Source organism: Arabidopsis lyrata (genome assembly GCF_000004255.2).
Source record: "Arabidopsis lyrata subsp. lyrata unplaced genomic scaffold ARALYscaffold_5, whole genome shotgun sequence".
NCBI classification, from domain to species: Eukaryota; Viridiplantae; Streptophyta; class Magnoliopsida; order Brassicales; family Brassicaceae; genus Arabidopsis; species Arabidopsis lyrata.
In genome coordinates this window covers 10,634,190-10,660,348 of record NW_003302551.1, presented here as the reverse complement: position 1 = coordinate 10,660,348, position 26,159 = coordinate 10,634,190, and the positions used below count along the sequence as shown (strand labels likewise).

The 26,159-nt window shown below is 36.9% G+C and overlaps 5 protein-coding genes, 1 long non-coding RNA gene and 2 pseudogenes across 6 annotated transcripts; 7 read left to right on the top strand and 1 right to left on the bottom strand.

Annotated features, from left to right (window-relative positions):
* Positions 1-886: 886 nt before the first annotated feature.
* Positions 887-1,923, top strand: LOC9313388 (annotated as a pseudogene).
* Positions 1,924-2,903: 980 nt separating this feature from the next.
* LOC9313387 (chaperone protein dnaJ 3) lies at positions 2,904-5,459 on the top strand. The gene is made up of 6 exons (XM_002877273.2): positions 2,904-3,232; positions 3,614-3,779; positions 3,868-4,009; positions 4,220-4,496; positions 4,594-4,792; positions 4,881-5,459. The coding sequence occupies exons 1-6, from the start codon at positions 3,080-3,082 to the stop codon at positions 5,207-5,209; spliced, it is 1,266 nt and encodes a 421-aa protein (XP_002877319.1). The 5' UTR covers positions 2,904-3,079; the 3' UTR covers positions 5,210-5,459.
* A 4,004-nt stretch (positions 5,460-9,463) lies between these two features.
* Positions 9,464-11,216, top strand: LOC9313385 (putative phosphatidylglycerol/phosphatidylinositol transfer protein DDB_G0282179). Its single transcript, XM_002877271.2, has 4 exons — positions 9,464-9,797; positions 10,403-10,501; positions 10,617-10,777; positions 10,980-11,216. Exons 1-4 carry the CDS (start codon positions 9,707-9,709, stop codon positions 11,085-11,087), a joined length of 459 nt encoding a protein of 152 aa, XP_002877317.1. The 5' UTR covers positions 9,464-9,706; the 3' UTR covers positions 11,088-11,216.
* Positions 11,217-11,304: 88 nt separating this feature from the next.
* On the top strand, positions 11,305-13,322 carry LOC9313384 (annotated as a pseudogene).
* Positions 13,323-14,775: 1,453 nt separating this feature from the next.
* Positions 14,776-16,259, top strand: LOC110228715 (putative F-box/LRR-repeat protein At3g42770). The gene is made up of 3 exons (XM_021026814.1): positions 14,776-15,684; positions 15,765-15,908; positions 15,973-16,259. Exons 1-3 carry the CDS (start codon positions 14,776-14,778, stop codon positions 16,255-16,257), a joined length of 1,338 nt encoding a protein of 445 aa, XP_020882473.1. The 3' UTR covers positions 16,258-16,259.
* Positions 16,260-17,200: 941 nt separating this feature from the next.
* Positions 17,201-18,952, top strand: LOC9311708 (putative F-box protein At3g44060). The gene is made up of 3 exons (XM_021026394.1): positions 17,201-18,220; positions 18,294-18,437; positions 18,523-18,952. The coding sequence occupies exons 1-3, from the start codon at positions 17,318-17,320 to the stop codon at positions 18,796-18,798; spliced, it is 1,323 nt and encodes a 440-aa protein (XP_020882053.1). The 5' UTR covers positions 17,201-17,317; the 3' UTR covers positions 18,799-18,952.
* On the bottom strand, positions 18,936-25,436 carry LOC9311707 (kinesin-like protein KIN-12E). The gene is made up of 21 exons (XM_021026393.1): positions 24,997-25,436; positions 24,543-24,698; positions 24,367-24,450; positions 24,163-24,282; positions 23,966-24,079; positions 23,781-23,873; positions 23,273-23,362; positions 23,082-23,152; positions 22,933-23,007; positions 22,756-22,843; positions 22,585-22,643; positions 22,425-22,488; positions 22,268-22,333; positions 22,032-22,190; positions 21,798-21,902; positions 21,468-21,703; positions 21,311-21,380; positions 21,133-21,228; positions 20,953-21,012; positions 20,791-20,870; positions 18,936-20,708 (listed from the first exon to the last, which is right to left on the bottom strand). Exons 1-21 carry the CDS (start codon positions 25,279-25,281, stop codon positions 19,040-19,042), a joined length of 3,840 nt encoding a protein of 1,279 aa, XP_020882052.1. The 5' UTR covers positions 25,282-25,436; the 3' UTR covers positions 18,936-19,039.
* A 151-nt stretch (positions 25,437-25,587) lies between these two features.
* LOC110228614 lies at positions 25,588-26,159 on the top strand. The gene is made up of 2 exons (XR_002332083.1): positions 25,588-25,922; positions 26,025-26,159. It is a non-coding gene; the product is annotated as an uncharacterized LOC110228614 (long non-coding RNA).

Genomic DNA, 26,159 nt, shown 5'->3' with positions numbered 1-26,159 from the left:
GAATTCTTGTTTTTTCAGGAGGATTTGGTTGGTATTTGATAGCTATGGATGATAGGACATATAAGCTCATTGGTTCTGATTATCCTGGAAACAATCCTGAAGATGTTATATACCCTGGATTGTGGTGGATGACTGGGTTTTTATTTGTAGTTAGCTTTCTCGGTCTCTTCAGTCTCGTTCCACTTCGCAAGGGGTAGCATCTTAATACTGTAATCAAAAACTGTCTAAGAAACCAATAATCCAAGAAAACACTATTGTTTGATCTCTTGATCCTTATTCAATAGTGTATCTGAGGTGATGATTTTGGACTACAAGCTTACATATGCAACCGCTACAGCGATGTTGATTAACAGTTTCCACTACAACACTGGAGCTGAGCTTGCAGGGTAATTGTCAGAGATTCATCATCAATTTCACCTCCCTGCAAAACATAGCTTGAGTTTCACTAAATATTTATCTCCAATATCATTCACTTCAAAAACCAAGTTAAATGTCTTGGGAAATAGCTGAGCCTTAGCTTAGTTTGGAGTTGCTTCAAGTGGTTCTTCAGTGGTATTGGAGATGCATGTGGGTTTGATCACTTTCCCACACTTGGTTTGACGCTATTCAAGAACACGTAAGCTAACCAATTTAGTACAGTTTAACAATAATCTATTGTAAATGAGAATGTTTATATATGTGGATCTAATTGGTAACGAGCCCTAAATTCTGCTGCGCAGGTTTTACTTTGATTTCAGTCCTACTTTTATTGGATGTGGTATGATATGTCCCCATTTGGTGAACTGTTCGGTCCTTCTCGGTGCTATCATTTCTTGGGGTTTTCTCTGGCCATTTATATCACAGCATGCTGGGGACTGGTATCCAACTGATATAAGGTACAATAAACAGATCAAGTAGGAAGAATTTAATGTAAGTTGATGAGTTTCGTCGGTATTCTCTTTGTGGTGATTGCTGATTGTTTTTCATATCATTACCATACTTATAGGTCTTTATCGCCATTGCTATCATCCTTGGTGACGGTCTCTACAACCTCATTAAGATCATTATTGTCACTGTGAAGGAAATCTGCAACAAAAGCTCCAAACAACACCACCTACTTGTGTTTACCGACAATTTAGGTGCAAAATATCTACTGTATATGTTTCTGTTTCATCTATCGCATTATCTGTTAGTTATAGTAAGAGTTATTAATAAGGTGCCTCTCATGACCATACTGAAAACGTCTGTCTCAAATATATTCTTAAGAGGTTCGTTTTGCATTCTTAATTCAGATAAAAGTAAGACCTCAGAATTAATGCGGGAGAAGAAGAAAAGAGATGACATATTTCTCAAGGACCGTATACCCCTCGAGTTTGCGGTTTCTGGTTATGTGGGTCTTGCAGCCATTTCAACTGCTATAATCCCATTGTTATTCCCACCATTGAAATGGTACTTTGTCCTCTGTTCATACTTAGTTGCCTCGGGTCTCGCTTTTTGCAATTCTTATGGAGCTGGGCTCACGGATATAATGGTGGAGTCATTGCCGGTTTAGCAGCCTGTGGCATTATGATGTCAATCGTCTCAACTGTAGCGGATCTCATGCAGGATTTTAAAACAGGTTACCTCACACTATCATCTGCAAAATCCATGTTTGTAACTCAACTTTTGGGTACAGCAATGGGTTGCATAATCGCTCCTGTCACATTCTGGCTGTTTTGGACTGCTTTTGATATTGGAGATCCTGATGGTCTATACAAAGCACCTTACGCAGTTATCTACCGTGAAATGGCTATTCTCGAGATCGAAGGCTTTGCGAAACTTCCCAAGCACTGTTTGACGCTTTGTTGCAGATTCTTCATAGCTGCTCTGATTGTAAATCTCTAAGTTAATACCACTTCCAATGTTCCAATTCCATCACTCACTATGATAAATTAGTTTCGAATAGTCTCAAACTATTACTAAAAAATCATTGGATATGGTTAAAATTATTAACTAACATAACCTCAAAACGCTATTCTTTATTAAATTATTGTCATAAACATACACATTTCTTATAATAATATACATTAGCTATATATTATAATTTATATCCATTCTTACAAGATAATCACAAATTTGACGATAACTAGCAGAGGATGCACGGATTTGACGATAACTCTCAGATGGTAACCCTTATACAGATGATCTCAGGCTCTCTGAAAGGTAAGATTCAATTTTTTTTTTCTGTCAAACATGATAATAATAGGGTAAGCCGTTTTTCTAGAAAACGGTTCAAATGGCTTGACAAAATACTATACTTCATTCTCAATTAATATTTAATAGTATGGATTATTTTTTTTTCACAAAACAAAATATTAAATACAAAATAAAATACCTTTTAAGTTTTAAGAAAATAATATTCATCACAAAACAAAGTTAAATCTTTCTTTTCTCCAACGAAATCCTTATCAGATTCTTAATCAAAACAAAAAAAATTCTACTTCAACGAATAAAACCCTAATTAGTTTTTTTTTTTTGGAATCGATTACTGAGATTTCTAATCATGTGAAAAGCATTAAATAAAACTTACGTAAATGTTATAATTTGTTATTATGTCATGTACTTGTATAGATTATAGACCATTATTTTGTAATATAAAACAAAGCAAAAATTGTCAAGAAAAGATGTCGAAATAAAAAAAAAAAAGTCAACATATCACTCGTTACAGAACATCTTCAATTTACATTTTTTTTTCTTTTCGTTTTTTCCTAATATAGTTTTCCATTTGTTCAATAAAAATATTTTCGACAAAATTAATAATTTTTGTTCATATGGGCTTTTTCTTGTTAGAAAAGAAATATGTAAAAATAGTTTATAAGAGAAAAAAAAAAAAGGAAAAAAGAAAGTAATAAAACGTTCTAGAGAGTTCCATCCAACTCCACAAAACCTCAAACAAAAGCAAACGCAATTAGCCTTCATAAGAGAGAAGTCCTCTCACAGAAACAGCAGCCACATCAACCAAACAATACCTCTTCTTCTTCGTCTCCTCCATCGAAAGAGAGTCTCTTTTCTCTCTCTTTCTCCCTTCAATCTCTAGGGTTTTCGTTAGAACGGCGAAAAGATGTTCGGTAGAGGACCCTCGAAGAAGAGCGACAACACTAAGTTCTACGAGATCTTAGGTGTTCCTAAGAACGCATCACCAGAAGATCTCAAGAAAGCTTACAAAAAAGCTGCTATCAAGAACCATCCTGATAAGGGTGGAGATCCCGAGAAGGTGAAATATTCTTAGATCCATTTCCTTATCGCTTAGATTTTGTCAAATTCGATCTGGGTTTTGTTCGTTTGATTGCGATTTTTCGATTGATTGTTGTCTTGTGAGTTTCTTAATCTTGAATTTTGATCCGATCTGAAAAAAGTTAAAAGAGTTTTGCTGAAGGAAAGTTAGGGTTTTTTTTTTTTTTTTATGTGGACCAAGACGCTTTAGATGTTTTGTTTGAGCTTTGTGTTGATACTAATGGATTGGTGTGTCTTGTTTTGATAATTGAGTGGTTAAAGTTGGGTCCTTTGTTAGGAATTGGAGTGTATGAGTTTGGTTTGTGGTGTTATGTGTGAATTGTGATTTTGATTGGAGTGTAATTCATATATGTAATTGCAGTTCAAAGAGTTAGCTCAAGCTTATGAAGTTCTTAGTGACCCGGAGAAGCGTGAGATTTATGACCAGTATGGAGAGGATGCACTCAAGGAAGGAATGGGTGGTGGAGGAGGTGGACATGATCCATTTGATATTTTCTCATCCTTCTTTGGTAGAAGCCCCTTTGGAGGTGAGTTTCTTTAGTCAATGTCTATTCTCTGATATCACAATTGAGGATTTGCTTTTCATTGATTTGAATTTTTTTGGTTATGAAATAGATGGTGGTAGCAGCCGGGGAAGGAGGCAGAGGCGTGGTGAGGATGTTGTTCATCCTTTGAAGGTTTCTCTTGAGGATGTTTACCTTGGAACAATGAAGAAGCTCTCACTTTCTAGGAATGCTCTCTGCTCAAAGTGTAACGGGTTAGTACATTCGACTCGACGTCATTTTTTTACATTTTCAGTGTAGCTATGTTCATAAGAATATGAACTAGCTGAAGCTTTGACAGAAACCCTTTATCTCAGAATAATTCTTTAGTTAATTGTTGTAGTTTGATCGAGAAAATGCCAACTTTTTCGGACCCCAGATGGTAAAAAGGTTCTGAATTTGTGATTTTTTGTTTATTATTGCAGAAAGGGGTCAAAATCTGGAGCCTCCATGAAATGTGGTGGATGTCAAGGTTCTGGTATGAAGGTGTCAATTAGGCAGCTCGGACCTGGAATGATCCAGCAGATGCAGCATGCATGTAATGAATGCAAAGGAACAGGTGAGACAATCAATGATCGCGACAGATGTCCGCAATGCAAAGGAGACAAGGTGATTCCTGAGAAGAAGGTGCTTGAAGTGAATGTTGAGAAGGGAATGCAACACAGTCAGAAGATCACATTCGAAGGACAAGCAGATGAAGCGGTATATACTCTCAGACATTTGCTCCAGCTTTGATTACTATATGTTTTTTTTTTTTCTGGTGACTAACCTTTTGTTTTATGTTTCTGTGTTGGAACAGCCCGACACTGTCACTGGAGATATAGTGTTTGTCCTTCAGCAGAAAGAGCATCCGAAGTTCAAGAGAAAGGGAGAAGACCTCTTTGTGGAGCACACACTTTCTCTAACAGAAGCTTTATGTGGCTTCCAATTTGTTCTGACTCACTTGGATGGCAGAAATCTTCTCATTAAATCTAATCCTGGGGAGGTCGTGAAACCTGGTATGTATTCAGACCCACTGTAATAATCTGATTTTACAGTTATCTGTCTCTGATTGAAACATGTCCCTCATAATGATGTATTTGACAGATTCATACAAGGCAATTAGCGATGAAGGAATGCCGATATACCAGAGGCCATTCATGAAGGGTAAGCTCTACATCCACTTCACAGTGGAGTTCCCAGACTCGCTGAGCCCTGATCAAACCAAAGCACTGGAAGCTGTGCTGCCTAAACCCTCAACAACTCAATTGAGTGACATGGAGATAGATGAATGCGAGGAGACCACGCTCCACGATGTCAACATTGAGGATGAAATGAAGAGGAAGGCACAAGCTCAAAGAGAGGCTTATGACGATGACGATGAAGATGATGACCATCCGGGTGGTGCTCAAAGGGTGCAATGTGCTCAGCAGTAAGTAACTCCTTAGAGAGAGACTATTACCCACATGGGTTTGGCTCCAACCATTTGTCTCTTGCTTTTTCATTCTAAGTGTATTGGAGTCTTATGGGAGTTTGGTACGGTTTAAGAATTTGCCCACTTCGGTGGAACATCAACTTGTTTATCTTTTTTCTCTGACTCTTAAAATTAAGGCCTTATTACACAATTTTGTGTTTTGATAATATGTAGTAATTTAATGTTTAAGAATACATACTGTGTTTTTTTCTATATTGATGCGAATTTAAAAGTTCAATGATTGTGTGCTAAAATACGCATTACAAATGCTACACTATAGTCATAAGATGTTCAAATTTATGCCTTGTGTTGTATATTAGTAGTCTAGAAGATGATATTAAATAATTGATTCATGTTTCACCAAGATTTGGGGTCTGTGGTTGTGATAATATCTGCTAGATGGGCTTTAAAGCCCATAGACTTTTAAAACCATAGCTCACAGTCACAACTGATGTGGTGGCTTGGTTAATGCCACGTCACAATCTACATATACATTTTTACAGGGGATTTTTGCAAAAAGTCTTTTGGATTCGGGTTTTATTCGGGATTAACTCTATCCGGATCTTGGATAAGGAATTTTAGGAATGTTGTCTTAAAACCACATTAATTCTTAATTAACACCTAAATTGGAAATATATATAATATATCTAAACTAATAATTGCAATTCACATTTCTTGCCTAAATAAAATGAACTATATTAATTCCGTATTCAATCCACCTAAAAGATTTAGGAAATTTTCTCATGATAAACGATATTTAAAGATATTATCCTAAAATGGTTAGGAATATATGTAGCATATTCTAGATTTGTGATAATTTAAAGATTTTCGAATATATCAACGCCTTGCTAATCAAGATTTTGGATATTCTCTAACACAAAACCCTACTAACCTATCATAACTCTATAAATACTTGATTGTTTCTACTACTTCTGAACACACAAAACACCAGTTGCATTCTTTAACTTTCCAATTTCTAATCTTAATGTGTTGTTTGATTTAATTTCTTGAAATTGGATTCGATTAAACTTTGAATTTTTGTTTATACGTTTAGAAATAAATCTATTTTGAATTTTCTACGTCAATCATTTTATGAAATTTGAGGAAAAAGATACAATTCTTTTTTTATATTCATCAATTCTTTTGTTCATATACATCGCTAGAGTCTTTGGATATTATTAACTTTTTTTTTGTTCGTGTGCAGATTCTTTGTGGTCGATCATGTTGGTGATGAGTTACGACTACTCTCAATGCTAGATGCTTTGGTAACAAGTTAATTTCTATATAATATGGATTTTCCACTTACAGATTTGGAATGTCAGATTTTGTGAGTTGAAAAACTATTTATGTTTCAAAGTGTATATCTAAGCTATACAAAAGAAGTATATTTGACATCTTTTTCTCTTTTTATATTTGAGACTGTAGCCATTAAGAGTATAAAATATCTGCAAAAGATGAAGACCAACATAGAGACACCAATTTGTATCAAAAACAGGCAATTACTCATTTGACTAACTCTGGTTGTGTTATACGTACGTTTATTATTCTTTCAATTTGCTAACGACCTTATATGTGACTATTTAGTAGAGCTGCTGATTTGTATAGGCAGATTCTTCAGCTAAAGCCATTGCTGGAGTACTTTATTAAAATTTCTGACTCAAAAAATTTATATGTTTTGTTTTATATACGTTTATTATATTTTCACTTTCACTTTGGCTAATGATCTTATGTTTGACTATTTAGTAGAGCTTAGCCTAAAGTGCATTAAGTGAATGCACCATTTTACTAAAAGCAATAGACACAGTGAACAAGGTATCATCCATTTGTTTTCATATATTATACTTGATTTGACAAAATTCATGTTTGCTTTTTTATTGTATTCAAACCAATAATAATCATATTGAGCTTACATTTCTTGGGTGTGAAAGTAGCTTGATTACATAAAAACTCCAAAATCAGAAACATATAAGAACGGTTGAAGAAGACGAGAAGGTTCTCAAAAGAGATTTTTATTTTATTTTATAATGCAACATTTTCTGTTTTTTCATAGATTTTTCAATTAAAAGTCCAAAGGGTAAAATACAGAAAAGACAAGTGAAGCCTAATTAAGGCCCAATACATAATTACACGTCTTTAACATAAATTAGTTTTCTTTTTTCGAGTTTTTTTTTTTTTTTTTTTTTTCTGTTTTCTTAGGTAAAGCATGAGACATTATTTGACTATTTTTTATACAATTAGAGTAATTTAATTTGTCTTTCGAAATTTTGTCTTTTTGGTTTATTTTAACACATTTATAACACACATTTTGGTTTATTTTAACACATTTATAACACACATATATAACACTATATAGCATTATCAAACAATTATATAATAAAGAAAACTTTATTATATTCAGATTAAATAATAAATTATATAAGTAATGAGTATAAATTTTATCCCACTAATAAAACTTACTTAGTTTTAAACTTTGGGATAGTAATTTAATAACATGTATCTTATTCGTATAAATATTTAGTCATATAAAAGCCAAATAATACTTTAGGAAATGTTTTAATAAAATTATTATTAAAAAGAAAATTACAAAATGATGTTTAATTTCACGGGATGAGATTATATGGTGGGAGGGATTTGGATCAATATTAATACGGGATGGTATACTACGGATAAAATCCTAGAATTAATAATCAAACTATAATTATACAATCTTAAACACTAAACAAAACAAATATAACTTAAAATTTTGATTTTTAGTTGTAAAATATCGTTATGCGGTATACTATATATCTATAGATTATCTTAAAAATTTTAATTTTTTTATTTAGTAAAAATATAGGCCCGCGGTGTACCGCGGGTTAACATCTAGTATTTTCTTATTTTCTCTCTGTTTAGAACGAGTTAAGTGATGAGCCACGTGGGGCTGCTCTTTTGTAAAAAACCCTAGTTTTGTTTCTCTCTCGAGAAGTCAGCCGCCGAGAAAAATTTCTGGTTCTGTGGCCGGATCGCGGTGGCTCTCCTAGCACCGGATCCGGTCACATCGTCTCTGCTTTAGTTTAGCTTTTTGTTCTCAGTTTGTTGCGGTTCTGATTGAAGAATAGAGAAGGCGAGATGGGTTTCTAGGTTGCGGTGGTTCGATTGCGATGGAGCTTTTGGCTTGAGGATGAGTTGGGTGGTGCTTTAGATTGGCGATTCCTCTCCTCGTCACGGCATGGACTTCAATTTTGTCTCTTCCCAAATCTGGTTTTCTCGAGAACGAAATCGACTTTGTGGAGGGATAGCGATGGTTATCAAGGTGGTGATTAGGAGAGGCATGGTTCTCGAATCTGGAATTGGTGGCGGAAGATCTCTGCTTCAGGAGTTGGTGGTGGTGTCTTTGGGTTGTGGCTTTCTGCAGCGGATGATATGTTGTGGCTTTGTCAGCTTTTGGCTGCCGGTGGTTGCAAGGTGACAGAGGCTTTTCGTTTCTGGTCCTTGTCGGGTTTACGCTTATCTCGCTTTTCTCTTTTCGGATGTTAATAGTTGTATGGTTGTGTTTGGCTTGTGGTAGTTGTTGTTGGTGGGTTTAGTTGGCTTTTGTCTTTGGACTAGTTGGGGTCTTGGTTTTGCTCTCTGTTATCTCATGAAAGCTCCGGGGATTGGTCGTGTTTGGCTAGGTTTTGGATAGCTTTCGTTTTATCCCTTCTTTGTTCGTTGAATCTTTTAAGTTTGTCTCTTTCCACCGCCTCTAGTTTAGAATAATAAGTAGGTTTTCTCTCGTGGTCTGTTCCTTGTCTGTTCTTGTAAGACTAACCTTTTGTGGGGATGCAAAGTTCTAGATTTAGACTTGTTCGGTAGAAGACTAGGTGGTTAAGATTAAGATTCGCGATTGTGGCTTTCTTTTCTTGGGATATTCGTTTTTAGTTGGGTTATTTCTTCGCGGTTTCCTCTATCCTTGGTTCTACTCCGTTTGCGGTTTTAGTTCTTCTAGTCTGCGCCTTTTGAGCTCTTAGTTCCGCGTCTATTGTTCTCCTCCGACTTTCCCGATGATTTCGAGAGCTTAACTTTTTGACTTTAGTCCTATCTTATGTTTCCCGTGTATCGGGCTTTAGCTTCCGGGGATATCTTTGTTTTCCGCCGGCTTTTGTATTTCAAAACCGTATTCCAAAAACGCATTCCACCCTTGTATACGTCCTTTGTATTATATAATGAAATCTTTCAGTGAAAAAAAAAAGAAAAAAGTAATGAGCCACGTGCACCTAATTCTAAACCCTCTAACGAATAAAAAATTAAAATTTAATTTCTCAAAAAGTCAAAACAACTAAATAAAAAACATTTTCTCTTATCAAAAAATTTAGAACCATTAGATTTGCTAGATGTGTTCAGAGACCGTTGGATTCCATTTCTGTGTCAAAAGACTCAAAACAACCCAAAACTCTTTCATCTTCATCAAATTCTCTCTTTCATCTACAATCACTCATCAATGGCGATTTCTCAAGCTCAGCCTCTGCTTCTTCTCCTCTTATCACTCTTCTTCTTACCTGCTTTACACGCAACTTCTTTCTCCTACTGCGGTTTGTTCCCAAAACTCTCCTTTCTTTGTCTTCTATCAGATTAGGGGTTTCTTTTTGGGTCGTTGGTAGGATAAATCCAGTCTTGTCTATGTTTAAAACACTTCACTTTCCTTAAAGTTTGAATCTTTATAGGGGCAATGCTTCGATTTAACACTAATTGCTGCTGCTTTCAATTTTGAGGGTAACCTTAGTCTGATCTATTCAAGAAAACCTTTTTGGTTTGTCAAGAAAACTATCTTGAAGCAAGTAATGAGTAAGGGATCTTACTGTTGAAAAGATTGTCTTGCAACATGTGACTAAATTTGCCTTTTTCTCAGACAAAAATTCAGTAGATGCTAAATACAGTTTGTTCTCTTCTTTCTTGGTTATGTTATTACAGCTTTAGCAATACCTTTCAGAAGAGAGAAACTTCAGTTAATAGCGTTGTTCTCTCTGTTTGAACTGCATTAAGTTTTTCTTTTGCAGGAGAATTTCGATTTACCATGTTTGTTTATCAATGACACAGATTCTTTGTCTTTTGTTTTGCTTGTCATGAACTGGATTTTCCCTTGGTATTATTGTTAAGTCTGAATCTTATTCATAAACTGTTGCTGACACTTTTGTAGATAAGAGGCTCGATCCCGTTAAGGTCACGGGTGTGAAGATCTCTCCTGACCCTGTTGTGAGTGGTGAAGCTGCAACATTTAAGATTTTGGGTTCTACTGGTGAATCTCCCTTTGATGATCTTCCTGCTTCCTTGTTTTCTGCACTATTAGATATATAGAACATTCTTTTCTTCCGACATTTCTTGAAAAAATCTTGTGTGCGGTGTGTGAACAGGCGAAGACATCTCTGGAGGAAAAGTAGTGATCAGGGTTTCATACTTTGGGATTCCTGTTCATACCGAAACTCATGACCTCTGCAAGGAGACGGCCTGCCCGGTTGCACCAGGCAGCTTTGTGCTTTCTCATTCCCAAACACTCCCCTCAATTACACCACCTGTAAGATTTCTTAACACTCTTTGCTTAGTTATTATCCAGAAATCTATATGCGAAAATTATGTGTGAACCTGTATACTGTATAGAACATGCTGGTAATGTTCATGAACAATGGTTTGAGACTCATTTTTCATTTGGTAATCTTCAAATTCATTATCCTATTAGAATGGCTTCTCTGATCTAACTATAAGTCTCTTTTAAACAGGGCACTTACACGCTTAAGATGACAATCAACGACAAGAATGGCGGAAGACTAACGTGCATCAGCTTCAAATTCAAGATCACAATAGGTTCCGCGGTCTTTGCTAGTTAAGTTTTATGGTGTAAATTGCGTCTTTGTGAATCTCTCTCTCTCTCTCTCTCGTTTACTTTTGTGGTGTCCAAATAAAGAATGCTCTTTTGAGACTTGAGTTAATCTATATGAAACAGAGTCACAGACCAATCTCTCTAACGTTTCCACTGCGCAAGTTAGCGGCCACCAAGATACTAATCAAGTTAGACCGGAAAAGCTTTTCTTTTTTAAAGATAATCTCTTCCTTCAAAACCCTATTCGAACCCAACAAGGAAAAAGGGTTTGTTTTTTTTTTTTTTTTTTTTTTTTTGCCCTTTTGTGACAATTCCCCTAAACAAAAACCCTACCGAGAGCAAAACCATATAAACAAACAACCTAAATTTGACCGAGTAGGACACCAAAAACAAAAGAACTCAAAATTGAACCCCCCAAATTTGTGACGCGGAGAAGAAGTTACCGATCGTAAGTCTTTGTATATCAGTATATCGCTTTAGGGTTTTAATTGAACCTTAAAAGCTTTGACCCTTAAGGTTGTATACACTGTCTTGAACGCTCTCTTTTTTATTTTTTGTCATGTTTCAGGAACCATTCTGTCTCTATGGATTGTGTGGCTTCAGTGGATTGTCTTCCAGATGATCTTCTTGTCCAAATCTTATCCTTACTTCCTACGAAAGAAGCTGTTTCAACCTCTCTTCTCTCCAAGAGATGGAGGACTCTGTTTTCTCTCAGTCATAATCTTGACTTTGACGATCCCATCTCCTGGCGGCGCCCTAAAGATATCAGAAAGAGTTTCAATGATTTTGTGGACAGTTCATTCGCTTTCCAAAATGGTAAATATATAAAGAAGTTCTCACTTAAACATACTGAAAGAAATACTGTAGTAGAACATGACGTTGACCGCTGGATATGTAAGGCCCTGGAACACGGTGTCTCTAAGCTTCATCTACGCATAGAAAATGAATTTTCGTGGGGTTATGGATTGCCATCCCAAGTCTTCACCAGCACAACACTGGTTAAGCTGTCATTGGGAACAGAACAATACATTGATAGCTTTTCTGCGAATACATCTCTCCCAGCACTAAAGGTTCTCCTCCTTGATTCAATCTGGTTTACGGATAATCAATTGTTAAATGTATTTCTCACTGCTTGCCCTGCACTTGAGGACTTAACCATACATCACGAGAAATATGAAGTACAATCATACGTCATATCTAGCAAAACCATCAAGAAACTCTCTGTTACCATTAAATTTAATAATTATCTTGATTCTCCCGTCATTATATCAATTGACACACCTAGTGTTGTCGACCTCTACTACTCTGATTATCGTCGGCATAAATCTCCACGTTGTCAATTGGATTCACTTGCCAAAGCTACATTGGACCTTCATTTCTTAGAAAAAGACAAGCGCATAAGAAATTTAACAGGGATGTGGCGGATCTCATCAGTGGGATACGCAATGTCAAGACCCTTCACTTGACTTCTTCTGCTGTCGAGGTTAGTACTTGTGTGTATGGTCTCATCCTCTTTTTTGGTTAGAAACAGGAAAACATTCATTGTGTGTTTCAGGTGATTTCTATATGCTGCAATGGTGGATTACCGGTGTTCAACAACCTCGTTGATTTAGTGTTTTCCGGTACAAAAAGAGGTTGGAAACAGCTTTTGCCACTTCTGCTAGAGCGTTCTCCGAACTTAAAAAATCTGGTTCTCTCGGTATGAAGCAAACCATGAAAAAATCTTACTTTATATATATATATATGACTGTGGTATGAAATTAAAGTAGTCTCTCCTCATGATGCTTCAGGGTCTACATAATTACACATTTGGACGAAGACATCGGTTTGTAGGGATTCAAATACCCTTGAATATCCAAATAAAGATGCTTAGTATCAAGCAATATCATGGAAGTGCAACCGTGCTGAAACACATTAGCCATTTCTTACTGAATATGGAATATCTTGAAGTGGTGAAAGTTTACGTTGCAGCTGAAATGGATGACACCAAAAAGATGCAACTCACAGAGGCTCTGTTGAAGTTTCCAACAGCTTCATCCAAGCTCGAGATACAGGTCATTTAAGTTTTTTTTTTTTATGTTTTAGTGATTTATGATTTAATTACTATGGTGCGAATCATAAACACGAGCAAAAAAGAACTTATTATTTACCAGGTTAATGGGTTTCTGAGCTATATTGAACAACTTTGCTTCCTTTTATGAGTGTCTTTCTGTTAAAGAATAATCACCAGAAGAAAAAAAAAGGGACAACTCTGATGTTCTTGCTAGACAGTGCCGGCCCGATCAATTTGGGTGCCCTATGCAAAATTAAAGTCTATTAATTTTATTTTTTTTAAATTAGATTTTTACCCTTAAAAAAATGTTGTAGTTGTCTATAAAAACCCACAATATTTTTAAAAGGCCCTACAAAAATTATTGTATATAAGAAAACTTAACAAATTTTTAGGTAAAAAGACCCTCAAAATTTTGAGACCCTAATCGGTGGCTTCACTGGCTTGCCCTCTCCGCCGGGCCTGTTGCTAGACGTCAATATATATAAAAACTAGATGTGTAGATGTATGTCGATATGATGTGCGAGATATACAAATGTAAGATTTAATGTTTGAAAAAAAAAAGATTTAATGTTGGATTGGTTGGAGAAGAAACAAGAAGAAATGTGCCCGGGTGTGTGAAATGGAGCAACAGCTGCATGACTTGGAGCAGAGACTTACAAACTCAGCTGAATAAAGGAGAAGGCAGATATTTTGGAGGCCACATATCTTGATCTCTCTTTCAAAGTTTCAATGATGTTTTTTTTTATGCTTTCTGGTTCATTTAAGTACAAAACAAAAACCCACTCACCAATGTAGGATCAGGCTTAGGCTTAGACTTACGCTTAGACTTACGCTTAGTTTACAAAATCTTGTCATTTGGAGGAGGTCATGTGTGAGCCTATATAGATATCATCTAACGTAACTTTTTCTTGTGACTTCGTCCCTGTACATACTTTGCCATCACAAGAGTTTGGGTCGTAGGATGTTACACTCATTATCTAAGAAGTTATCTTTACTTGGCAAAGTTGCTCATACAAGATTAAGAATGAAACAGAACAAATGTAGCAAAATGTCATTTATACCTAAAACACAAGGAAGCAAATATGACATGAACAATAGATTCTTCATGAAATATTCAAAAAAAGATCCGACGATCACTTAAAACATCCAACAAGATCACGTTTTGGGATTCATGTCCATACCAAAACTCTTAAATTCTGCTATGAGACGTCCTGTCTGATTGCATCTTTGTGCTTTCAGCTTCTAAATTATGTGGGACTTAAAGTACTAGTGTGTGATTAACGAGTACTTATAAACAATATCGAGAGCAAAAAACCCTATCGAGAGCAAAAACGTATAAACAATAATCTTAACTCGACAGAGCTGGAGACCCAAAATAAAATAAAAAACTAAAAATCGAACCTTGATATGGGACGTGTGGAAGAAGTTTCTGATCATGTAAGTCCCTTTCGGGTTTTGGGGTTTTAAATTTCATTGGACATGTGGTTAAAACTTTAAAGTAAACAATGAAATACATATCTTACACATGCTACATAAAAAACCCTAGCCATAGCTTCACTATCATCCACTATATAAACAACCTAAAAGCCTACCGGGCAGCAAATTGATCAATAACAAAGACTCAAAATCGAAGCTTCTTGATATGGAACAGTTGAATCCGTCTTCTTCAATGGATTGTCTTCCTGATGACCTTCTTGTCCAAATCTTATCCTTCCTTACCACAAAACAAGCTGCTTCAACCTCTCTTCTCTCCAAGAGGTGGAGGACTCTATTTGCTTTCAGTCCTAATCTAGACTTGGACGATCCCATCTTTTTGCACCATGAAAAGGATTCATGGAAGAAAAGGGGTGCTATTCAAAAGAAATTTCGGGATTTCGCTTATAGAACATTGGGTTTGCAATGCGGTAACCATATAAAGAAGTTGTCACTAAAATATAAACGAATATTTGGTGTTGGTGGCGTGGTTGTTTTTAAACACTGGATATGTTATGCCTTGAAACATGGTGTCTCTGAGCTTCATCTATGCATAGATACATACACACATTTCATATCCAGAATCTGTACCAGCACCACACTGGTTAGGTTGTCATTGGGATCCAGCTTTTGCATCCCAAATGTTCCTTCGGATGCATCTCTCCCTGCACTAAAGGTTCTCTTCCTTGATTCAATCTGGTTTAAGGATGATCAATTTTCTAATGTGTTTCTAGCTGCTTGCCATGCACTTGAGGATTTAGCCATACATCACAAGTATAATACGTATTATTCAGAACCTTTATACGTCATACGCAGCAAAACCATTACGAGACTCTCTGTTACCATTAACTGTAGATATTATGTTGATCGTTTTCTCACTATGTCATTTGACACACCGAATGTTGTCGACTTCTACTACTCTGATTATCTTCGGCGTGAATCTCCACAATGTAACTTGGATTCACTTGTCAAAGCTACATTGGACCTTCATTTCTTAAGAGATGACGCGGATGTGACAAATCTCATCAGTGGGATACGCAATGTCAAGACCCTTCACTTGACTTCATCTGCAGTCGAGGTTAGTACTTGTGTGTATGGTCTCATCATCTTTTTTTTTTTTGGTCAGAAACATAAAAACATTCATTTTGTGCGTTTCAGGTGCTTTCGATATGCTGCAAAGGTCGACTACCAGTGTTCAACAAACTTGTTGATTTAGTTTTTTCGAGTAAAAAAGAAGGTTGGAAAGTGCTTCTGCCTCTTCTGCTAGAGCGTTCTCCAAACCTTAAAACTATGGTTCTCTCGGTATGAAGCAAACCATGAACAAATCATATATTATATATATGACTGTGACATGACATTAAAGTAGTCTCTCTTCTCGATGCTTCAAGGTCTGGATGGTTTCACATGTAGACGACATCGGTTTACTCGAATTCCTCCGAATAACCAAATAAAGATGTTGAGTATCATGAAGTGTCAAGGATATCCAAGCGAAATGAAACACATTAGATATTTCTTATTGAAAATGGAGTGTCTTAAAGTCGTCAAAGTCTACGTTGCAGCTGAAATGGATGACCTCAAAAAGATGCAACTCAGAGAGGATCTGCTGAAGTTTCCTGCAGCTTCATCCAAGCTTAATATACAAGTCAAGTGATCATATAGTAAGTTTGTTTTTTGTTTAGGGATTTATGATTTACCATGGTGTGTGATCATAAAAACGAGAAAAAACAACTTATATATGAGTCACCATGTTTAGGGGTTTATGAGCTATATTGCTCCATAAGCTCTTGCTTCTTGGACACTTTGGTTCCTTTAATGAGTACTGAAATTGGCCCACAGAGAAAGAGCTAGTCAGTTAAAGTTGGTCTCAATCTCTCTTCAAGTTTTTGTAGACCAAAGGATAGGCCTCGCAAGGCTCTTAGGGCCTCAGTGACCTTCGTGTAATTTTTTTTCTTCTGAAATCACAATATAATTTGGGTCCTAAGAAACAACGTTACGCTCACTATCATTATCAAAGTTGTTCATATCTCAACTAAAAATTACCCAAAGTACCAAATACAACAGGTACAAGATCGGGATTGAAACTGAAAAAAATGTAGCAAACCCACAAAGTGTCATTATACCTAAAAAACAAGACATCAACGACAGTTTTTGTAGATGCTAACAGGATCCAAAGGATCACATCAAATATGAGACAGACCAAAAAAAAAACAAAATCAACATTTTTCACAATCATAAACCGTAATCAAAATAAAAGAAAGTCATAATGGGTAAGAAGTGAATTATTCAAAGAAGATCCCGACTTGAGAGTTAGGACCCAACAAGATCCGATTTGTAACCAGAAGCAACCAAGGTGAACCGGAGAGAAGTTGGCTTCCCACAATGAACCGAACCAGATATAGCATTTATATATCATCTCATCTTTTCTTGAACCCTCAACACAAATATAATTTTCTGACAATTTCCCTGAAGAAAAACCCTACCGAGGGCAAAACCATATAAACAATCTAAAGTTGCCGATCCTGTAAGTTTAGTATTTTTGGTTTTAATTTGATGAATGATTTTTCTATCTTCTCGAAAGAAAGCTTAAAGTTCATCAACACTTAGGGTTTTTGTATCTATCTACGGAGAGAAAGCTTGAAAGTTGAAACTTCAATTAGGGTTTAAATTGAACCTCTAAAAGCTTTCACCTTTAGCTTGTATAGTCTGTCTCTATGGATTGCGTGGCTTCGATGGATTGTCTTCCAGATGATCTCCTTGTCCATATCTTATCCTTCCTTCCCACGAAACAAGCTGTTTCAACCTCTCTTCTCTCAAAGAGGTGGAGGACTCTGTTTACTCTCAGTGATAATCTTGACTTTGACGATCCCATCTCCGAGCGCCCCGAAGATATCCGAAAGAGTTTCAATGATTTTGTAGACAGTTCATTGGCTTTCCAAGGCGGTAAACATATAAAGAAGTTCTCACTTAAACATACTGAAATATATGAAGAAGAAGAACATAACGTTGACCGATGGATATGTAAGGCCCTGGAACACGGTGTCTCTGAGCTCCATCTACATCTACACGTAAAGTCTAAATTGTGGTGGGAGTTTTCTATACCATCCAAAGTCTTCACCAGCACAACACTAGTTAAGCTGTCACTGGGAACAGGACTAGACTGCCCAAGACTTCCTCCGGATACATCTCTCCCAGCACTAAAGGTTCTCCTCCTTGATTCAATCTTCTGGTTTAGGCATGATCAATTATCTAATGTGCTTCTCGCTGCATGCCCTGCACTTGAGGACTTAACCATACATTACGAGTATTATCCAGGACATTCATACGTCATATCCAGCAAAAGCATTAAGAAACTCTCAGTTACCATTAATAGTAGTTATTATGTTGATCAATCTAGCATTCTTACACTTGACACACCTAATGTTGCCGACCTCTACTACTCTGATTATCCTCGGCGTAAATCTCCACGTTGTCAATTGGATTCAGTTGCAAAAGCTACATTGAACCTTCATTTCTTAAAAGATTATCGCCAGGTGAAAAGTGACGCGGATGTGACCGATCTCATCAGTGGGATACGTAACGTCAAGACCCTTCACTTGACTATTCCGACTGTCAAAGTGAGTTTCAGTGTATGGTCTCTCATCATCTTATTGGTTAGAAACATGAAAACATTCATTGTGTGTGTTTCAGGTGATTTTGGTATGCTGCAAAGATGAATTACCCGTGTTCAACAACCTCGTTGATTTAGTGTTTTCGAGTAAAAGACAAGGTTGGAAAGTGCTTCTGCCTCTTCTGCTAGAGCGTTCTCCAAACCTAAAAAATCTTATTCTCTCGGTATGAAGCAAACCATGAACAAATCTTACTTTATATATATGACTGTGGCATGACATTAAAGTAGTCTCTCATCTCCATGCTTCAGGGTCTGGATAGTTTCACATCTATAGGGCATCAGTTTGTGGGGATTCCAATTCCCTTGAATAACCAAATAAAGATTCTGCGTATCATGCAGTATCAAGGAAGTGAAACAGAGCTGAAACACATAAGCCATTTCTTACTGAATATGGAGTGTCTTGAAGTTGTGGAAGTTAACGTTGCACCTACACTGTATGACCCCAAAAAAGTGCGGCTCACAGAGGATCTGTTGAAGCTTCCCACAGCTTCATCTTCATCCAAGCTCAAGATACAAGTCCTGTGATTATCATCATCCAAGCTTATTAGTTACCATGTTTGTGTTTGGTTAGTTGTGATTCCTTTACCCTCATGATACATATATCTTATGCTGTGAATGAGAAATCTACTCCTCTCTTAGGAGTGATTTTGAGATCTCACTTAGATTCCATAATAAAATATTTAGAGCTTCTAACAAAAGAAATGGCTTAATATTTCATACACAGCAAGCAATCAGAATCTCTAATGTACGACTCAAGTCACTTCTATCAGTGAGACACTTCAAGCAACCTCGTAGCTTCGTGAACTAATCCCAAAACACTTTCTACTTGTTCTTCAATCTTGCCTGATATGCTATTGTTCTGATTCTCCAGTGTCTTCAACGCATTCTCGACTCTTTCGATCATATTCTTGTGCACATCTTTCGCTCTAAACTCCTCTGCATCGAGCTCTTCTCTTATGATCATCGCCTCTTCTTTTCTCAGATCTGATTCAAAGAAAAGCTGATGAATCTCGAGTATCATGTTTTGTATTTCAGTCATCCCTTGTTCTTCCATCTCCTGAATAGTTTGCTTCTCTTGAATTGTGTTCTCCAATTCCATTTCTAATTCAGTTCTCGTCTTTGAGCTCTTCTCTATCTCTGTTTCCATGGTTTTGATCTCCTTCTCTAGTTTCAAAGACTTCTTAGTCATGTCGTCAACTTCTTTTCTAACCGAAGCCAGCTTCTCCCGAGAAAGCTTCATCTCGAATTGGAGCTTTGTTTGTTCTTCCTGGGATTTCAGCAAATCTGTGGCTTTGCCTGTACGCAGAGCGTTACGCTGAGGAGTGTTGATCTTCTCAATGTTATCTATCGTGCAAAGAACACTCTCCTCCTCATACCTCTTGTTCTCTTCATCCACTTTTATTTTCAGCATTACAATGTTACTCTTCAACTCTGCCTCGGATTGTTGGATCTTACCCATAGCAGCATCAATTTCTCTTTTGTGAGAACGGAGAACATCGAGTTCTTCATGTTTCTGGTTTAGATGACCGGAAAATGCGTTTACATGCGCCCTTGCCCGTTCTTCTCGCTGTTGAAAGTAAACTGCTGATGATGCAAAGTTTGATAGTGAGAATCTGAGAGCGGACAACTTTTTCTCTGCAACTTCCTTTCTTGCATTAGTTTGATCAGAGACAGTTTTTATTGATCCTAACTCATACTGGTGCTCCTTAACTTTGTCTTCGGCCTCTTTGCTTTCCTTTGACAGCTTGATGATGTCCAAAATATTATCTTCAAGCGAAGAGAACACTCCAATAGTTTTAGCAGAGACTGAAAGCTTTTCCTGAGCCAATTCAAGTTTCAGCTTTGCTGAGTTTAAATCTTCTGTGGACTTTTCAGAAGAAATGTTACACAGTTGCCTGCATAGCTCCATTTCAGTATCAGAATCAGCTTCAATAGGCTTCTTTTGGTCAGGAGAAGAGAGAAGTCTTTTCAATTCATCCTTTTCCTTCATCGCATTTTCGTACAGACTCATTAGCTTCTCGTTCTCATCGTGCATCTCGCTTAGCTGATTCTCCAGGTTTCCTATCATTTTCTTCTGTTCCTCAACTGCACTTTTCTCAACCTCCAAAGCAATTTCAGCACTGTTCTGAGCTTCAGCATTATTACTTGACGAATCTGTCTCGATCTTCCCCGAAGCTCTGGAGCTATTTTCTGCCGCTACTTGTTCATACAGCTCTATAAGCTTGTTGTTGTCCTCAATCAAGACCTTTATTTTCTGGCGCAAATCATCATTTTCTTTCGACAACTTGATTGCTGTCTCGTGAGCTTCAGCTTCTCTTTGACTAACACATGCAATGGCTTGAACCATTTTTTTAACCTCCATCTGATCATCATCACCAACCATGCCTGAGGATCTTATTCTTCCCTCAAGTTCCTTAGACAAATTGTCGACAAGCCTGCAAGAGAAATCCAAAGAGATGAGCTGAGGCTTAATAATTGACCCTGAAACTGAAATGTATATTGTGTTCAGTGAATTACTTTTGCAATCTCTCTTTCTCGTCAAGTGAAAAACTTAAGGACTTCTGAAGAGATTCCATTTCTGCCCGGTTTTGAATAGCCTTCATTTTACAAAACGAATCAAGAAAGTTAGACAAATTGCATAAACCTTGACTGAATAGTCGGACTCAAGGCAAGACTAACCTGCATCCGGAGGAATTCATTCTCATCTTGGATCGACGAAAGTTTCTTTGATTCCTGATTCTGGATAAAGTAAAACAAGAACAAGTGTCAAAACGTAGGAAAACAACTTATTTGCGTGCCAGAAATTAACAGACTTTGTGAGGAACCATCAGCAGAGATGAAAGAGAAACAAGCCCTTACCTGGTTTGAGCAGAACATATTGCTGATGTTACCATCTTCTTTAACCATGGAGGAATCTGATTCGTGCATGAGTTTCCAGTCAAGAGCTTCTAGCAACTGTACATAGATTCAAGTTACATGCTAATTAAAATCGTAAACAAACTTCTGAGGTCTTGAAATGACAGAATATATTACTCACCTTGGCTTGTAATGCTTGAATCTGTTGATTTAAGATATCCCGTTCTCCTTCCTCACCTTGTGATTTCAATCTGTGTAGCAAGTGAAAAATTAACATAATAAAAATTTGTTTCTAGCTGATGGAACATAAGTAGGTGAGTTTTAAAGAGTCTTCTTGCCTTCGGATCTCTTCTTTCAATCGCAAATTCTCCGTGGCAAATTTGGTAACTTCCTGATTTCTGTCAACTTGAGCACGTAGCACCTCAATCTCCTTCATAAGGTCACCCTTTTCCTTTTGCAAATGTCCTTCAACAGAGATCTTTCCTGAAGCTACACCTTGTAAACTCTTGATTGCTGAATCTCGGAGCTTTAACATCATTTTCAGCCCTCGTATTTCATCCTCTCTTTTCTTTTCCTGTGAAGATGACAAAGCAAAAAGTTTATGAACTCATGATAAAAGATTTTCGACAGTATGTGAATCTCAAGTGAGGGATCTATTTCTAACGTACCAATTTCATTGAGGCCTCATTTTCAGCAGCCAAAGCCTGTAAAGCAGCATCCTTTTCCCTCTCTCTCCTGAAAGCACCAACAAGTGCAACTTCGTAGTCTTTAACCTACAAAAGCCATACAAGTGGAAATGATTAAAAACAAACCAAATGTTGAACAATAAAGATCAGATTCCTAAGACAAAGCAATAGCTTAGCCTATAGAAACTCCCTATCAGGGAAAATCCAATTTCAAACCTTAGACATCCTTTTGTGAGTTGTCAGAGGAGTGAATGATCCATTGAACCCATCCCACTTGAGAGACATTGGAGAGGCAGGGCAACCCATTGAGATATTGTCCATGTCCTGATTGTCTACTCCACCGTTTACCATTCCTCTTAAGCGGGTTACTTCTTTCTGTAAAATACGATTTCAGACACTTAATAACAAGTTCATAGGAGACTAAAAGCAACAGTCTTTGCCGAAAAAACTACCTTAAGTTGTTGAATTTGAAGCCGCATAGCAATAACATCTCCAGATGCATCTTCGTTGACAATTGCCTGTTGGGTTGAATATAATTAATACAACTAAACTTTGCAACTATATCAGATCCATGACTTAGCAAACAGTGGCAAGGAATAATTTCATTACATTGTTCTTAATAAGCTTGGCACGCTGGGCAAACTTCAAGGTACTTAGGGTCTCCAGTGAGCAACTGAATATACAAAAACAGAAACATGAGATACAGTCCAATGAATATTTCAGGCAGAAAGGTCATGGACTGATAAACAAACACAGAGTATCAGTTTACCTGCTAGATGGGCTAATATTAGCAATTATTATTGTCTTTGAATTTCCTCCAAGAGAATCCTGTAGATATATAAGAGGGACGGTTAACGATCACGGCAATTAGGGTGCTAGAACCATAATACAGGAATTCCTGCTATGCCACATGCTTGACATCATTTAAAAGATTTTTTACCTGAAGCAGAAATGTGAGCTTCGAGTCTCGATAAGGAACATGAACTGATTTTCCATTGGAAACGCTTACGAGATTCATGATCACAAGCCTGCAAAGTCAGTGTAGCCACAAATCATTAAAATGGTATAACAAAGACCAAACTAGAATATTTGAAGTTTCTGCAAGATGTATTCTTACCCCAATGTAGAAAGAGACTTGTTGATGTTGGTTGCTTCTTTGAGGCGTTCACCTTCAGCTCCTGAACTCTTTTGCCTATATTCCAGATGTTAGCAGAATATCTTGAACAGAGAAAGCGCAGTATGTTTGAAATTTATAGCTGATGTTACCTTTCAGAGCCAGCTAAATCAACAAGATTAAGCCGTGCAAAACGATGATGAGTTACGCCTTGAGATACCCACTAATAGAAAACACAGGTCAGGATAACTTTTACTTTGAGAAATTGAAAGATATAAACATCATAACAGTTTCAGAAATAAAGCCTGAGAACTCAAGTAACAAGTTGAATGCAATTAATTACCTTGCTTTCGATGATACATGTAAAGACACTGTGGGATCGACTACTTGCACGATTCATATTAGTAGCAGCTACTTTCCTGTTTGCAGCACCCTACACATAAAAGATGTAGAAGTTGCATAAGAAAGCTATTATGAAATTAAATGCATGACATGAGCAAATTGTCAACTACTTCTTGCATTATCTTTCTGACTATGGAACGAAAGAGCATCTAGCATGCAAAGTAGTAAATCAATGCAAAAGAAAAGATGGAAGTTCAAGAAAATAGTGTAAAGCTTCTCCATGGAAACTGACTAATTTGACTAAGCAAATTCACAGTATATTTTCCTTAAAACTTGCTTGAAACTTAAACGTAGACATAACAGGTTATTTTGAGAAATTTAATCTTTCGTAGGATCAAACTTTTATACTTAAGAAGAATAGTACGGAAGCAGGTCAGAATCAGAAAAACCTAGAAGAGCAGACCAAGTGCACCTAATATAAAATAGCTAAGAGAAGAAAAATGAATTACCTGCATCAATTGTTGGATCACGTCTCTGGCACTTGAAACTTCAATCTCCTTTAAATTCTCAACATGAATACCTTTCTTGTGGTCCTCTCTTAGCTACATAAAATATAGCAGAGAATATTTGGTTAATCCCACATAAAATACAACATTCAGATAACAGGTTTCGATGATACATTTTGTATGTATACCTGTAAATTATAAGATGATGGATCTAATAAATCAAGGATTTGCTCATTGTATATCTCCAGAAATGAGCATCTACAAGTGAAATGTAGCTTTTCCTCTTTGCGGACCTCTTTTTCCTGGTACAGAAAAGACAGATAAATTAGAACACACCATTTCACAGCTAAAACATATGCATACAGAAAGATCTAAGGCACCAAACCTTTTGGATCCTTGAGAACAAATACTCAAAAACTCTAGGTGTCATCCCGCAGTTGACACTATGTCTACGTGTTCCTCCCTCGATATCTCCAAGCATAGTGTGAGTTTTCCCACTTCCAGTCTGCAAATTAAGACTATCATCAGACTGGAAACACTAGAAGTAAATACAGATAAAACTCACAGTCAGAGAACAAATAAACCTCACCTGGCCATAAGCAAACATACAGCTATTGTAACCAGCCACGACATTCTCCACCATAGGCACTCCAGCCACTTTAAACATCTGCTCCTGTAAGAACAAATAAAAGCAAACAGATTCTCAGAAACAGTCTTAAGCTTCAAAGAGAATGCATAAAGAACCGCTGAAACAAACGGCAATACCTGGGTAACATTCTCATCAGCAACGAGATCAAATGTGAATCGAGACTCTGGATTCCCAATCCAAGTGATTGCCTGACCATTGTCTTGCCTCACACATTTGTTGTTGCCTTGTACAGAAATCTCTGAAGTACTAAGTGGACGAGTTCTTATAATAACCTATTTTCAACATTCCAAGAAACGATAGAACAAACTTAGTTTTCTTTTTCCAGAAAAGTCAACAGAACTCCGAGTTTTGAAGATCGTAAAACCCTAAAATATTCTCAAAATCAATTCATCAATGTGAAGTCCTTAATTATATGTTAAACAACAAAATCCGAAAATTATTTTGACATTAAGATTCTTCAAGAGCTACCAATTTAACAAAGAACACAGTGACTACTACACAGAAGCTAGGCGAAATCAAATCAACACGAATCATCATCAATCAATCTCCAAAGGATATAGAAGATCTCACCTGAACATTGTGATCTTTCCAGAAAGCGGGATCTTCATTGAACTCAAAGCTTTGAGACCTCGATATCTGAGCAGATCCAGCGCAAATCGCACCATCTTCATCCAATTCAGGCATGCTTCGAACCGCGGAAGAGAAAACCGTTGACTGATGAGTGTGATTCTCTCTCGAGCCGGTGCTAGCTTCCGGCGTGCAAGGCACAGAGCGGAGAGATTCCGACGGAGCGGGACGGTCGTTGAATCCGAACCGGCGCTTGATGGCACTAGCAGTCTCGGAGATAAACGGCATATTCGATTTGGTTGGGTGATGAGAGAAGATGAGAATTCACTGAGTCAGTGAGAGAGAGAGAAATTTGAAATTTGGGTCTGAAGGGGGAAGAGAGAGAGAGAGACAAAAGGAAACGTTGTGAAGAAGACGAGATATGATCGGAGGGTGAAGGGAGCGTGTTAATGAACGGCTGAGATTTATTTGCGTTTTTTGAAATTAATCGGAACGTTACTTTTTGATTTCTCAAACGTTGCGCTTCTTCTATTTTTTTAATTCATTAAATAGGATTACATCGGTTATGATTGAACCAAACCGGGGACACTTGAACCGGATATTATGTATTAATTCAAAGAAAAGAGTACTGATGTTAATATGGGTTTAATAGCCCCTTTATCTAGATGGGTTTATTGTTAAAAAATTGTCTATATAGACGTGGAAAAATGTTAAATGAGGTTAAATGGAGGAGCCTAATTATCTCAAATGAATATCTATTTAAATCCGTTTATTTTTATTTTTCTTAATTTATTTTTGCCAAACCGGTGTCGTTTATGTGTAGGATTTCACAATCAAAGCTCGAAATCAGATTTGTCTATCTTCTTCACATGTGACACAATCTCAAGCTATGGTCCTCTTGAATCTTCGAGCCTCGACGAATTTCAGTGGTGGGTTTTTGTCTTTTCGAGTCTCTCCTCCTCTGGAATGTTCTAGTTTCGATTCTCACTGAAAGCTGTTTTTTTTTTTTTTTTTCCTTTTCTCTTTCACAGATTCCCAAGTCTCTAACTTGAAGGAAATAGAAGAAATCTTTTCTCATCGGAGTTTGAGTTTACATCTCAATGATTTTACTAGTTGTTTTACTAGTTTGGGGACATACCCTTGATACTGGTGCTTGGGGACATACC